Source organism: Sinocyclocheilus rhinocerous, unplaced genomic scaffold, assembly GCF_001515625.1.
Source record: "Sinocyclocheilus rhinocerous isolate Xijiao unplaced genomic scaffold, SAMN03320098_v1.1 scaffold665, whole genome shotgun sequence".
NCBI classification, from domain to species: domain Eukaryota; kingdom Metazoa; phylum Chordata; class Actinopteri; order Cypriniformes; family Cyprinidae; genus Sinocyclocheilus; species Sinocyclocheilus rhinocerous.
The window spans coordinates 18,138-33,030 of NW_015659086.1; the positions used below are offsets into that span (position 1 = coordinate 18,138).

The window sequence follows — 14,893 nt, forward strand, 5'->3', positions numbered from 1 at the left end:
TTCTGTCTTGCAACATTTGCATGTGTTCAGATGAGCAGGAAAATAGTTCTATCCTACACAATTACTCGCTAACAAAGGTTATTCGTCCAATTCAATGCATATTGTACGAATTATTTTGTTGTTAAATTAACAAAATCACTGGTAAATAAAACACACCTTAGTATCGATATTTTTTGTTTGAGTATCGATACTTTCGATACTCGCGTCAGTATCGATATATCGATACTTTGGATCGATATGCCCATCCCTGGATAGAGAAAAGGAATGGAATTTTACTTTCAGAACCTGACTGTTGCATTCTATAAATATCTCCTTTTGTGTTTTCTACAGAAAAAAAACAAAATAATACTGGTTTTGAAAGACATGAGGGTGAGTAATTTAACTATATTCAACATCAACTATATCATATCTGCATGATTAATAGAAATAATGTTTACTTACAGATGCCCACCACCAAGAATGTGGAATACTGGTGAACTTGGTTTGAGGGACGTCGTGTTCAACGGTATAAACCATGGCGGAGAATGTGAAGATCCCCATGGCGATAAAGAGGAAGAGACATCCCACCTGCTGATAGCACTGCCTCAACGTGAAGCCAAACGCTCTGAGCCCCGTCGAGTGACGCGCCAGTTTCAGAACACGAAAAATACGCATGAGTCGCATGATTCGTAACACTTGTCCCACCTTGCTCATCTGACCAACAGTCTCCATGTCAGTGGTTTGTGTCCCAGAATTGAAGGTCTCAAAGCTTTCGAGCACGAACTGGAGAAGCTGCGGTAGGATGGCCATGAGGTCAACCGCGTTCAGCATGCTTTTAACAAAGCAACCAATATCTGGGGTTGAAACTAGACGCAGCAGGTACTCAGCGGTGAAGAAGGTTATGCACAGTGTCTCTACGAACTCTCCAAATGTCTTTCCGCTAAACTCATTAGATGCCATGTTCTCCATTTCTTCTACCGTAGTCAAAGTCATTGTAGCCAGCGACACCAGCACAAACATACTTGAGGCGACCGCCATTAGTTTCGCCGGTACTGAGGAGAACGGTTTCTCCATGAAGTTCCAAAGCGAGCGTCTCGTCTCGCCGAGGAACATGTCATTGAATGCCTCCTCATTTTCTTCGACATCCACCTCCGCCTCCAGTTCCTTCTGAACCTTGAGCTGTACGCACAACTCGTCGTGTTTCTCCTCGAGCAGGATCCGACAGCACCGTTGCGAGTATTTGATCCGAACGCCCCAGTAATTGATCTCTTCCAAGCAGTTCCTCGGACAAAGCTCGTCCTTGATCCACAGCACGCCGGTCCTGTAGAAGTTGAAGATGCTGTTGAAGATGTCTGGATCTCGGTCGAAGAAATACTCGTTGTCCTTCACAACGTAGTCGTCACAGAGGTTCAACTTCATGTTGAGGTCCGTATAGGTTGCCAGACGGCCAATTCTGCTCTGTGGGTATCTTGCTGCCATTTTGTAGGTGATGCGGTAGGACTTTCCACCAACGTTGAGGTTAAGCATGCAATTCCTGCTGGGTGATGCTTTTACAAACCACAACGTTGGTTCTGAATGCTTCTCAATCTCCTCATCGTCACCAAAGATTTCATAGATATCCGTCTGTAATTCGCCTAAAGAGCTCCACTGTTTTAACAAACACAGTTTAGTGAACGGAACAGCGTCGTCTGTTGACTCAGAGGTTGCTAGTTTGCAGTTGGGAAAGAGGCTTTGTCTCCTGTTTCTCTGAAAGTTGAATATCCTTTCAGTCCTCCGCTATCCTCCACGAGGAGGATAGCTAGTGTTCTGTGCACCTGTAAATCTCAGAGCTTTACTGACGTTAAATCTATCCTATTTAAGTATAAAGAGGCAAGCAGGAGGCAGCACCAGAGCTCTAATGCTCTCTATAAGGAGCTAAGAGTTCAACTTAAGTGTCATCATCCTTTAAGTTCTTTGAAATGGCATGCTTGCCATGTGTCGATGAATGAATGCTCTTACCAAGTTACAGATGAGTTTAAGACCCCCTTCAACACCCAATTGCTTATTCATAAACTTATTCTAAACTAGAGGCTCTTTAGCCACAGTACAGTAGTTAGAAATGGAGTGCCATATTTACTACAGGATAATAATAATAAGATTTAAACAAGTACCCAAACAGACAAAGGAATTAGTGGGCGTGAAGGAATTCATGAATGAAACTAGGAAACTATGCATTAGAGACAGAGACAGAGACAGAGAGAGAGAGATTTTGGAGTAATTAAGATTTTTTTTTATTTTTAAAGGCTCACCATGCTGTGTTTATTTGATCAAAAATACAGTAACACAGTAAAATTGTGAAATATTGTTACAATTTCAAATACTGTTTTCTATTTAAATATATTTTCAATATAATTTATTCCTGTGATGCAAAGCTGAATTTTCAGCATCATTACTCCAGTCTTCAGTGTCACATGATCCTTCAGAAATCAATTAAAGCCATTATTAATAATTTAGCACTATTATTTAATGATTATAATTGACACCAAATCACACACACACACACACACACACACACACATATATATAATGTATGCAGTGTGTTTATCTGACTTCAAAATCAAAACGAATTCAAATGGACATGAATCTAGCTTTGTAAACAATGGTAGGAGCAGGACAGATAATGCCAGATAAAGTCACTTAAGGTAACCGGGTCACTAAGACTTTCAAGCCTTAAGTTCCAACCTGATCTCATGAGAAAACATACCTATTTAACGATGTGGAGATTTGATATGAATTCGTACTATGTGAATCCAATGGAACATAGGATCTTTAGAAAAAATTCTAAATTCTACCCCACCACTAAATTCATACAAATTAGCCAATAATTCACCAAAATTGTTATGAATTGTCAAAAGAGTGTGTTGTTAAGTTTAATTACTGAGCTCATAATTCCTGTTAACTTCGCAGGTGCATTTTTGACATGTGCTTCTTATATTGCTACAATGTTTATGACTTTTTCTCCACTTCTTCACACAGGGCCATGTAGTTTTGGATTTTGTTTTCCCTTAATAATAAAAACCTTCATTTAAAAACGGCATGTTGTGTTTACTTGTGTTATCTTTGACTAATATTTAAATTTGTTTGATGATCTGAAACATTAAAGTGTGACAAACATGCAAAAAAATAAGAAATCAGGAAGGGGGCCAACCCTTTTTCACACCCCTGTATGTAAGTTTTTGACTCTACTAAAGCATAAAAATACCACAATATGTTTGCAGATATTTAAGAAACATGCTAAGTTAACATGTTTATCTGAAAAACAATGCTACAGTCAGTTATTCTCCTTTGAAAATGTGCGTTCCGTGCCGGAATGTCGGTCTCTGTTTTGGTTTGTGAAACCCGCCCACCGCCAGTTTTCGTCACCCCGGGTTGCCAGTTGGCGGAAAAAAACATTTGCTGCTCACTGCAGAGCAAATGGGTGGAGCTAGACGTCCAGTGGGGAGGAGCTACACGGACGTCCAGCGGGGAGGAGCTACACGGATGTCCAGCGGGGAGGAGCTACACGGATTAAATGCCCATGAGAAATATTCAAAAGTAATGCAATGCAGAAATTGCTCAAATAAATCATGCCTACTGGACAGCGAAATGCTCACTGGGTCAATATGGTCAGAAAAAAAGTAGCTGGAGAAGAAAAGACACATTAACTGTAAACGAATTAAGAATTAAGGTGAAGAATTAGGTGTGAAACCACCAGGAACACTTTAGTCTCCATAAAAGTGCTTGAGCAGCACTTGACTAATTACATCATTATTGAAATGTCTTATCTTTTTGCACAAAGGACTCGGCAGTGATGAAACAGATTCTGCTGGCCTGTGACTGGGTGGAGGAAAACAGACCCCACTTTGCTGGGAAAGTTCACTTACCACAGATCTTAAGGATGACCGAGGATGATGCCTTGTTGGCCATAATGCGGGACCTATTTATTGACACTATTTTCCATGAAGGTGAAATGGATGAGGACAAAATCCGGGCTCCCTTCCTTTTCACCTTTGAGAGAATTGAAGACAAGGAGTTTTTCTTGCAGGAAATAAATGACAAAATAAAAATTTGTGTCTTGCCTGCATGACCCTCACCTTTAACAAGCTAACTGTCTGATGGGGTTGATCTGGGTAAATATTGTTTTTTAAATTTTGTTTTGTATTGCCTTGTAGTTTTAGGTTTAAAAAAAATAATAATTAAAGTTTTGTGGGGAAAAAAAAAGTGTTCTTGAAACTTGATATTCAATTTTGTGTCTTGTATCCTATTATTGTGTTCCTAGATTGAAGATTGTTAGCCGTACGTTTTGCTAATAAAGGTTAATAGAAATAAAATATATACAGCAACACTTGAGGGCAGTGAAGAATGTGACTCATAAATTGTAAATTAAGTAACACTCCCAGGCTACTAATAAATGTTCCTGCAATGGTTGCCAACACTTGTCCTCTTGTTTTTTCTTTGGTGTGACCCGTGGCTGGTTTCAGACCAGTAACCTGGGCAGGCAGGTAGGTAGGTTACTTATTACCATTTGATTAAGACAATCACGTGGACTGAGTCCATCCAAAATTATATTCCACTAAATTATATTCACAACTACACTGTTGTGCATATGCTACAATTGCATTTTCATTTTAAGGTGCACCTAAGTGTACATTTAAAAGGAATAAGTTAGAAGACAAACAAATAGGTGATCATTTTATTTATCACACCTGCAAGGGCAACTCAGTTCCCACGTTTAAAAACAAATAGCATATTAGGAGCATACTTTATTACATTAATTATGATTGAGATAAATTCGCAAATAGCCTACATAGCCTTAATGTGGTTGGTAAAAAGAAAGCAGGGGTGCGCAGATAATCTAGTCATACATTAGTAACAGAAACTGCCGAAAAATCACGAAATCATCAAAAATGTTAAAGAAAGGTTAGGCAACATTAGCTATGTCAGCATGTCGTTCCATGCAAGTCTTATCCACCTTATTCTTCAACGCGGAAGTAAGCCTATGGGCGAGACTTACGTTCATTAGCCGCTAAAGGGAAATAATGAGATGAATAACACCGTGCAGTAAACGGTAGAACTGCATTACAAACCAGTGTGTTCATAATTAAGATGATACATAAAAATAATATGGTAATAAACCCCAGTTTGCAATAACAAGCAGCAAAACGAGCTGTTTTGCACAGCTAAAAATAGCTGGAAGCGGATGAGACCGATGTAACCGGATAGTTACTTTGACCCAATCAACAATAATAATAATAAAAATAATAAAAAATAAAAAATTCCCCATTAGGTTAAAGATCCATCTGACGAAGGGCTTGCATTAACTTTAACAGCCACTATGGTAGCGAAATGAGTGTCGCTTTACTAACGTTAGATCCATAAAGGTGGAGCTAGACTAGATCAAAAGAGGTGGAGCTTACGTGTAGCTCCTCCCCGCTGGACGTCTAGCGAGGGGGAGCTACACGTAAGCTCCACCCATTTGCTCTGCAGCGAGCAGCCTCTCGAAAAAACAGCGCGTTTCATTTCATTCATCGTCAAGTGCGCTCGTTCCTGTTGGTGTCGTCAATCTGGCAACCTGCGTGTGCGTCAAGTCTGAGGAGGAGGGGCCGGGTGAAAAAAACCCTCTCCAATATTTTGATATACCTAGTTCAACCACTCGGTGTCAATCCTACATACAGCATCTTTAATTAATGTATTAAAATAAAGGAATTGGCCACAACTATGAGACAAGGCTCAATCTCCCTGATCCCTAAGCCCGACAAAGATCCCTTGTAATAGACATGTAATATCTTAGTAATATCTTATTACTAAGATATTAGTAATAATATTCGTCTTATTTTTGACCTATTTTAGACTATTCTAACCAGATAGCGTCAGGGGCTCTTAATTTGTTTTTTTACACCAGTTAATGATTCCATTAAAGGGGTCATATGATGCGATTTCAGTTTTTCCTTTCTCTTTAATGTATTAAAATAAAGGAATTGGCCACAACTATGAGACAAGGCTCAATCTCCCTGATCCCTAAGCCCGACAAAGATCCCTTGTAATAGACATGTAATATCTTAATAATATCTTATTACTAAGATATTAGTAATAATATTCGTCTTATTTTTGACCTATTTTAGACTATTCTGACCAGATAGCGTCAGGGGCTCTTAATTTGTTTTTTTACACAACTTAATGATTCCATTAAATATTTTATAAAGCTACCTGTGAACAATTTAATTTTATATCTAAAATCATGAAAACTAAATATATCTCGAATAGTTGGCTACCAAGGGATCTTACCATTTTTGGGAGAGTTTTACTGTCCAGAGCTGAGGGAGAGCTGAGGACATCATATCAGGCAAAAGAGTAGATGGTGGCTTAGAGACGATAGATTTTTTTTGGCATTAACAACACTTTTAAACTTAATTGGTTAAGAGCAGCATCATATGACCCCTTTAAATATTTTATAAAGCTACCTGTGAACAATTTAATTTTATATATAAAAAAATTGTGAAAACTAAATATATCTCGAATAGTTGGCTACCAAGGGATCTTACCATTTTTGGGAGAGTTTTACTGTCCAGAGCTGAGGGAGAGCTGAGGACATCATATCAGGCAAAAGAGTAGATGGTTGGCTTAGAGACGATAGATTTTTTTTGGCATTAACAACACTTTTAAACTTAATTGGTTAAGAACTTGTCTAAAAAAAAGAAAATTCTATGTGGTTCTTCTATGTGGCTTTTCTGCAAAAACTGTTTCTAACATCGATATTAAATCCGCATATTAGAATGATTTCTGAAGGATCATGTGACACTGAAGACTGGAGTAATGATGCTGAAAATTCAGCTTTGCATCACAGGAATAAATTATATTTTAAAGTATATTAAAGTTATTTTAAATTGCAAAAATATGTCACAATTTTAATGTTTTTTTTTTCTGTATTTTTGATCAAATATTTGCAGCCTTGGTGAGCATAAGAAACTCTTTAAAAAACATGAAAATTCTTACTGATCCCAGACTTTTGAATGGCAGTGTATATAGATATATATATAGATAGATAGATAGATAAAAAACTTTAAACTTATTTTATTTCAGCTTATTGCCAAAGCAATATTTCTCATTTTCATTTAGTGTAACAACTCAATAAGTATAGTCAATAAGTCAATAGGCTAATAGATAGATATAGTCTATAATAGATAGATAGATAGGCTATGTGTATATATATTCCAAGTTGAAATGTTACCGAATCCCATGAATGGCCCGTATAGGGTCAGGAAATATAATGCAGTTCTACATATTTCATTTCATTAGGACTACACATCAAGTAGATTTCACTTTACATGGATTAGTATCTTCAAAAATATTCTGTTTTTCATAACAATCGTAAAATTAAAGCTTCACTATGAAACTATTAAATTAAAAAAAATAAAATAATTTTCTTATGTTTAAAAGAAAATACATATATTTTTGTAATTCAGTGGAATAGACCGAGAACCCCGAGCACGAACGTCAAAGGACTTTTAAATAAAGGTTTCTAGCATTTATCTAGGCAGAACTGCCCTGTATGTATGGAGGACATCCACACGTCCAGAATAGGGGCTCATGTGCTCCCCTGCGGTCATCTGCTACACAAGTGAGTGTTTGATTATTACTAGTAATATTCACTACCGGTTTGGACACACTTGACTAAATTTATTTGACTGTCATTATATGAAAAATTAAAAATCTGGGTTTTTGCGCATTTTAAAAAATCTTAATTTACCCTTCCACAAATTAAGTTAAAAGCAGAAAGTCTTCAATTCATAGTCATTGCATGCATCTATTTTTTCCCCAATACAAATTATCTAAAGATCCTTAAATCAAGATACATTTACTTGTTATGCAAAATGAAGATATACACTGCTGTTCAAATGTTTGGGATCCGTAAGATTTTTCATGTTTTTAAAGAAGTCTCTTCTGCTCATCATGGCTGCATTTATTTGACCAAAAAATACAAAAAAAAAAAAAACACTATATTATTACCATTTAAAAAAATGTTTTTCTATTTTGATATTCTTTTAAAATATAATTTATTTTTCTGATCATAGCTGAATATTCAGCATCATTACTCCAGTCTTCAGTGTCACATGATCCTTCAGAAATCATTCCAATATGCTGATTTATTATCAATGTTGGAAACAGTTGTGCTGCTTAATATATACACTGAACAAAATTATAAACGCAACACTTTTTATTTATTTATTTATTTTTTTTGGAACCCGTGATACTTTTTTCCGGATTCTTTGAATAAAGCATTTATTTAAAATAGAAATCTTTTCTAACAATGTAAGTCTTTATTAAAACTTTATCAATTCATCACATCCTTGCTGAATAAAAGCATTTCTTTAAAAAAATAAATAAATAAATTCTGACCCCAGACTTATGAATGGTTGTGTATATTGTTACAAAATATTTATTTTTTGAATAAATGCTGTTCTTTTTAACTTTTTATTCATCAAAGTATCCTGAAAAAAAGTATCACAGGTTCCAAAAAAATATTAAGCATTTCTGAAGGATCATGTGACACTGAAGACTGGAGTAATGATGCTGAAAATTGATAATCCATCCACCTCACAGGTGTGGCATATCAAGATGCTGATTAGACAGCATGATTATTGCACAGGTAATTCTCTACCAAAGAAGCCTAAGTCTTCTTTAGAGGAATAGACGGCGCGTGAATGACGTGATTGACATTTGCTGGCTTTGGCTAGTCTCTAAGCTATCGCCTACCTGCCTGTATTGAATATGATTACGCATCGCTCCAGTAGAGTTATTGTAAGACAATTTGACATTACACAGTTTACACAAAACTTTTCCGTACAATGTAAGTCTTTATTAAAACTTTATCAATTCATCACATCCTTGCTGAATAAAAGCATTTCTTTAAAAAAATAAATAAATAAATTCTGACCCCAGACTTATGAATGGTTGTGTATATTGTTACAAAATATTTATTTTTTGAATAAATGCTGTTCTTTTTAACTTTTTATTCATCAAAGTATCCTGAAAAAAAGTATCACAGGTTCCAAAAAAAAAAGCAGAAAAACTGTTTCCAATATTAATAATAAGTCGGCATACTAGAATGATTTCTGAAGGATCATGTGACACTGAAGACTGGAGTAATGATGCCGATGAAAATTCAGCTTTGCATCACAGGAATAAATTATATTTTAAAGTATATTAAAAATAGAAAACCATTATTTTCAATTGCAATAATATTTCACAAAATTACAGTTTTTCTCTATTTCTGGTCAAATAAATGCATCCTTGATGAGCAGAAGAGACTTCTTTAAAAAAACATTACAAATCTTACTGATCCCAAACTTTTGAACGGCAGTGTATAGTCTTGAAAACTTGAACAAAATTAAGTGAGTTTATGCTTAAAACAAGAACAAATATCTGTCAATGATAAAAAGTCATGAGAGATTCTTCAAAGTCACAAAATTGTATTTAAATGCTCTTAAACACTTTTAAATTTATCTTAAATATATTTGCTAGGAAGTATCATTTCTATTAAAAATGCTGAAATCCTATGTTTAAGATCACAGAGTGCGTACCATCTGGTGCCCTGACCCATGTGTCATCAAATGAATGTGATTTAATGTAAAAACACTTTTTTTTGTTTTGCTTGCAGAACATGCTTTGAGGACATGTGCATAACTGGGTAAGGAATGATGTTTTTTTTTGTGACTACTGCATTAATGATTTCTTATGACTTGTTGCTAATTCTGCATAGATTCATACTGACATTTCCATTAACTTAAGAAGTGTCACACTCATCTGTTGCACAGTAACAGCCCCTCTGAGCTGTGTTTACATGTTTTGATCCTCACTGCACTCCAAGAACCCGTCTTAGGCTTATACGATAATGTTCTAATGTTGAGAGGCGAGTTTATGTTGTCTGTCCCGCAGTGCTTACCGCTGTCCTCTGTGTATGCATTCGGCCTTCAACATGAAGGAGTTCTGGGAAGAGAGAGATAAGGAAATTGCCCAGTCTCCCATGCCTACAGAGTACCGGGACACTACAGTCAAGGTAACAGAGCCGTCATTTACATATATTCATTTAGCAGACACTTTATCTAAATGAGCGTACAAATGAGGAGCAATGCAGACACAAGCAGAATTGAATGTTCGTTTATGAGTCTGTGCTCATATCCTGCAGTTTTAAAATGCCAAAGGTTCAGCTCGGATGTGGCAATATCTAGTTTGGTCATTTTACTGTGAAGCTCAGAATGATTATTTTAGCTTACAGCATGTGGCCTCAGTAGTTTAGTTTTTTTCTTCTTCTGCCATTTATAAGGTGAATCTCTTGCTGTCTTATTTTAGAACTATTTTTATACTTTTATAGTATTTATTAATATTTTGAATTACCTTTTTTATATTTTTAGTTTTCATTTTAATTTCAGTTTAAGACTTTTGTCTTTTTTATTAGTTTTTTTTAACATTTCTATTTAACTTTTATTTTCAGTTTATTTTTATTTCAGTTTTAGTTTGAGTAATTTTAGTTTTTAACTTATTTCAGTTTGTTGCCATGGAAACACTCCTCATTTTAATTTGAGTGTTTCATATAATATTTATATTTTATTTCAGTGAACAAAAATGATTTATAATAGCTTTAGGTAACAATAACAACACGGGAATTTCTTAAAACCTGACTTTTCTAGGACTTTTCATATTTCATAAATAATTTTCTATAATTATGTAGTTTTATTTATAGTAGTTTTGTTAATAATTCGTTTTTAAATATATTGCAAAATAAAATTACAGTACACCTCTTGTGGGACCATATTTTCCCCCCATGACAGTTAAGCACATTTCCTCTGATTCACCAGTTCTTATTTCTGAAATAAAAATTGCATTCTCATTAATGTTATGCAAATAAAAAGAAAGAAAAAATAATTGTAATATTTTTTCCTCATGGTAGAATTAGCCTTTAATTATACTGATTTAATAACAAACAATAGTTATAATACTTTTTACTGTTTTACACAAATTAGAATAATAGATACAATTATTGCGAATGACAAAAAAGTGTGGGTCACAATCATAAATGGCCCTAAATCTGGTTTCATTTATTCAATTGGTTACCTTCGTCTTTCGCATGGTCATTTTTGAACTCGCCGCAACTGACAAGAAGAAAACGCATGTGAGGTCTGAGGTAAAAATGTAGTTTCCGTCCAGATAAACTTTTAAAAATAATATATTATTTTTCAAACGTTTTATTTTTACTTGTTATTTAAAATGTTTTAGATGCAATGTTAAAATGACGGTAATTTGAATGAAAATCATGTTGTTGTTGTTTTTTTTCTGTCGTGTAATCGACTATTGTTTTTTTTGTCGACTAGTAGGAGCTGTACCGTTTAGTCGACTAGAGCCGCACATCCCTACTCTAAACTTTTCTGGTCAAATAAATGCATCCTTGATGAGCAGAAGAGACTTCTTTAAAAAAACATTACAAATCTTACTGATCCCAAACTTTTGAACGGCAGTGTATAGTCTTGAAAACTTGAACAAAATTAAGTGAGTTTATGCTTAAAACAAGAACAAATATCTGTCAATGATAAAAAGTCATGAGAGATTCTTCAAAGTCACAAAATTGTATTTAAATGCTCTTAAACACTTTTAAATTTATCTTAAATATATTTGCTAGGAAGTATCATTTCTATTAAAAATGCTGAAATCCTATGTTTAAGATCACAGAGTGCGTACCATCTGGTGCCCTGACCCATGTGTCATCAAATGAATGTGATTTAATGTAAAAACACTTTTTTTTGTTTTGCTTGCAGAACATGCTTTGAGGACATGTGCATAACTGGGTAAGGAATGATGTTTTTTTTTGTGACTACTGCATTAATGATTTCTTATGACTTGTTGCTAATTCTGCATAGATTCATACTGACATTTCCATTAACTTAAGAAGTGTCACACTCATCTGTTGCACAGTAACAGCCCCTCTGAGCTGTGTTTACATGTTTTGATCCTCACTGCACTCCAAGAACCCGTCTTAGGCTTATACGATAATGTTCTAATGTTGAGAGGCGAGTTTATGTTGTCTGTCCCGCAGTGCTTACCGCTGTCCTCTGTGTATGCATTCGGCCTTCAACATGAAGGAGTTCTGGGAAGAGAGAGATAAGGAAATTGCCCAGTCTCCCATGCCTACAGAGTACCGGGACACTACAGTCAAGGTAACAGAGCCGTCATTTACATATATTCATTTAGCAGACACTTTATCTAAATGAGCGTACAAATGAGGAGCAATGCAGACACAAGCAGAATTGAATGTTCGTTTATGAGTCTGTGCTCATATCCTGCAGTTTTAAAATGCCAAAGGTTCAGCTCGGATGTGGCAATATCTAGTTTGGTCATTTTACTGTGAAGCTCAGAATGATTATTTTAGCTTACAGCATGTGGCCTCAGTAGTTTAGTTTTTTTCTTCTTCTGCCATTTATAAGGTGAATCTCTTGCTGTCTTATTTTAGAACTATTTTTATACTTTTATAGTATTTATTAATATTTTGAATTACCTTTTTTATATTTTTAGTTTTCATTTTAATTTCAGTTTAAGACTTTTGTCTTTTTTATTAGTTTTTTTTAACATTTCTATTTAACTTTTATTTTCAGTTTATTTTTATTTCAGTTTTAGTTTGAGTAATTTTAGTTTTTAACTTATTTCAGTTTGTTGCCATGGAAACACTCCTCATTTTAATTTGAGTGTTTCATATAATATTTATATTTTATTTCAGTGAACAAAAATGATTTATAATAGCTTTAGGTAACAATAACAACACGGGAATTTCTTAAAACCTGACTTTTCTAGGACTTTTCATATTTCATAAATAATTTTCTATAATTATGTAGTTTTATTTATAGTAGTTTTGTTAATAATTCGTTTTTAAATATATTGCAAAATAAAATTACAGTACACCTCTTGTGGGACCATATTTTCCCCCCATGACAGTTAAGCACATTTCCTCTGATTCACCAGTTCTTATTTCTGAAATAAAAATTGCATTCTCATTAATGTTATGCAAATAAAAAGAAAGAAAAAATAATTGTAATATTTTTTCCTCATGGTAGAATTAGCCTTTAATTATACTGATTTAATAACAAACAATAGTTATAATACTTTTTACTGTTTTACACAAATTAGAATAATAGATACAATTATTGCGAATGACAAAAAAGTGTGGGTCACAATCATAAATGGCCCTAAATCTGGTTTCATTTATTCAATTGGTTACCTTTTATGTAAAAATATACATTTTTATTTGAATAATTAATTGAATAATTTCTTACTTTTTTCCTTTGATGTTACGTTGAAATATGACCTGTTCTTGTGAGATTTCCCCTTATAAGTCAGCTACACTTTATGTATGTATGTGTTTTTATGTTCACAGATCATATGCAATGACTGCCAGGCTCACTGCACTGTCTCCTTCCACGTGTTGGGCATGAAATGCAGCTCCTGTGGCTCTTACAACACTGCGCAGGACGGTGGGCTGATCGCGGCCCCTGCTGTAAACACATGACAGTCTGAGGAGCAGCCGCTTGAAGAAGAGCCCGACACGGAGCACCACGAGTGATGTTTAGGCTCAGAAATCATCTCTCAGTTAAGCTTTTATAGAACTGATATATAGAAATACAAGCTCTCCTCTCACATTTCTGTACAACTGCTCTTATTTTTCTTGCTTGATTAAAAAGGATAAGAGCATATTTGAGGCTTCTTTAATTTTCTGTCGTGGAAACTGTGCAGAGTCAGGTGTGTTAGATTCACAACTTATATATTTCTTGACTTCCACATTCATTTTGTCGTAAAGAATGTTAAAGATAATCCTGTGCTGAGAGGATAATCTGCTTTGTTGACTGAATCCTCTATCTACCAAGAGCATTTTTGGTTTATATTAAGGAAAAGTATCCTTAATTTAATGAATCAGCATGGGCTCTGATATTCATTCAGGGCCAGTGTACATCATTGCCAAACTTTTGTTCATTTTAAAATGATTTAATGCTATTTATTGATTAATGCTGGACAAGAAACAAACATTGTATTACAGAAATAAAATAAAATGATCACATTGCATATTTTTTTATAATCTTATTTAAAAAAAAAAAAAATTAGGTTCTTATTTTCTCAATGGTTCTCTAAGCTAAGCTTGTCTTCTAGACGGAATCTCGTCCTCTGTAATTCTTCTTTTTAATTGATTCATTGAGTATGATTCCAGAAATTGATGATATTTCTAAAGGCCCGTTCACACCAAGAATGATAAATATAAAGATAACTATATTAGCGTCCACACCAGCAGACGATATCGTCTGTTTATTCCAAGCAAATGCTCGTCTGCCACTTTAAACTCTCGAGCTCGTTATAGCAGGATTGATTCTGATTGGCTGTCAATGTTTTTATCGTTCATCAGCTGGAAAAAATTGTTCTGAAAATGATTCCAACTATATCGTTTCTCTGTGCCTTTATCGTTATAGCTGTGGTGTGGTCTCTGCTATTCTTTAATATTGAGAACGATTTTTAGAACTATATCTTTAACGTTATCGTCCTTGGTGTGAACAGGCCTTAAAGGGATAGTTCACCCAAAAATGAAAATGTGATGTTTATCTGCTTACCCCCAGGGCATCCAAGATGTAGGTGACTTTGTTTCTTCAGTAGAACACAAACGAAGATTTTTAACTCAAACCGTTGCAGTCTGTCAGTCATATAATGTCAGTGGATGGGAATCACGGCTTTGAGTAAAAAAAAACATACACAAACAAAACCAAATTAAACCCTGCGGCTCGTGACGATACATTGATGTGTAAAGACACAAAACGATCGGTCTGTGCAAGAAACTGAACAGTATTTATATAGTTTTTTACCTCTGATT

General features: G+C 34.7%; 2 protein-coding genes across 2 annotated transcripts in view; one reads left to right on the forward strand and one right to left on the reverse strand.

Annotated features, from left to right (window-relative positions):
• Positions 1-1,622, reverse strand: part of LOC107723293 (potassium voltage-gated channel subfamily V member 2-like) — an 11,475-nt gene extending 9,853 nt beyond the window's left edge. Inside the window, exon 1 of the mRNA XM_016531859.1 lies at positions 442-1,622. Coding sequence (XP_016387345.1) covers positions 442-1,506 — 1,065 coding nt within the window. The 5' untranslated portion in view covers positions 1,507-1,622. The remainder of the gene's footprint in view (positions 1-441) is intronic.
• Positions 1,623-7,532: 5,910 nt separating this feature from the next.
• On the forward strand, positions 7,533-14,093 carry LOC107723308 (RING finger and CHY zinc finger domain-containing protein 1-like). The gene is made up of 4 exons (XM_016531872.1): positions 7,533-7,615; positions 9,656-9,685; positions 9,934-10,054; positions 13,418-14,093. The coding sequence occupies exons 1-4, from the start codon at positions 7,551-7,553 to the stop codon at positions 13,547-13,549; spliced, it is 348 nt and encodes a 115-aa protein (XP_016387358.1). The 5' UTR covers positions 7,533-7,550; the 3' UTR covers positions 13,550-14,093.
• The last annotated feature ends 800 nt before the right edge of the window (positions 14,094-14,893 follow it).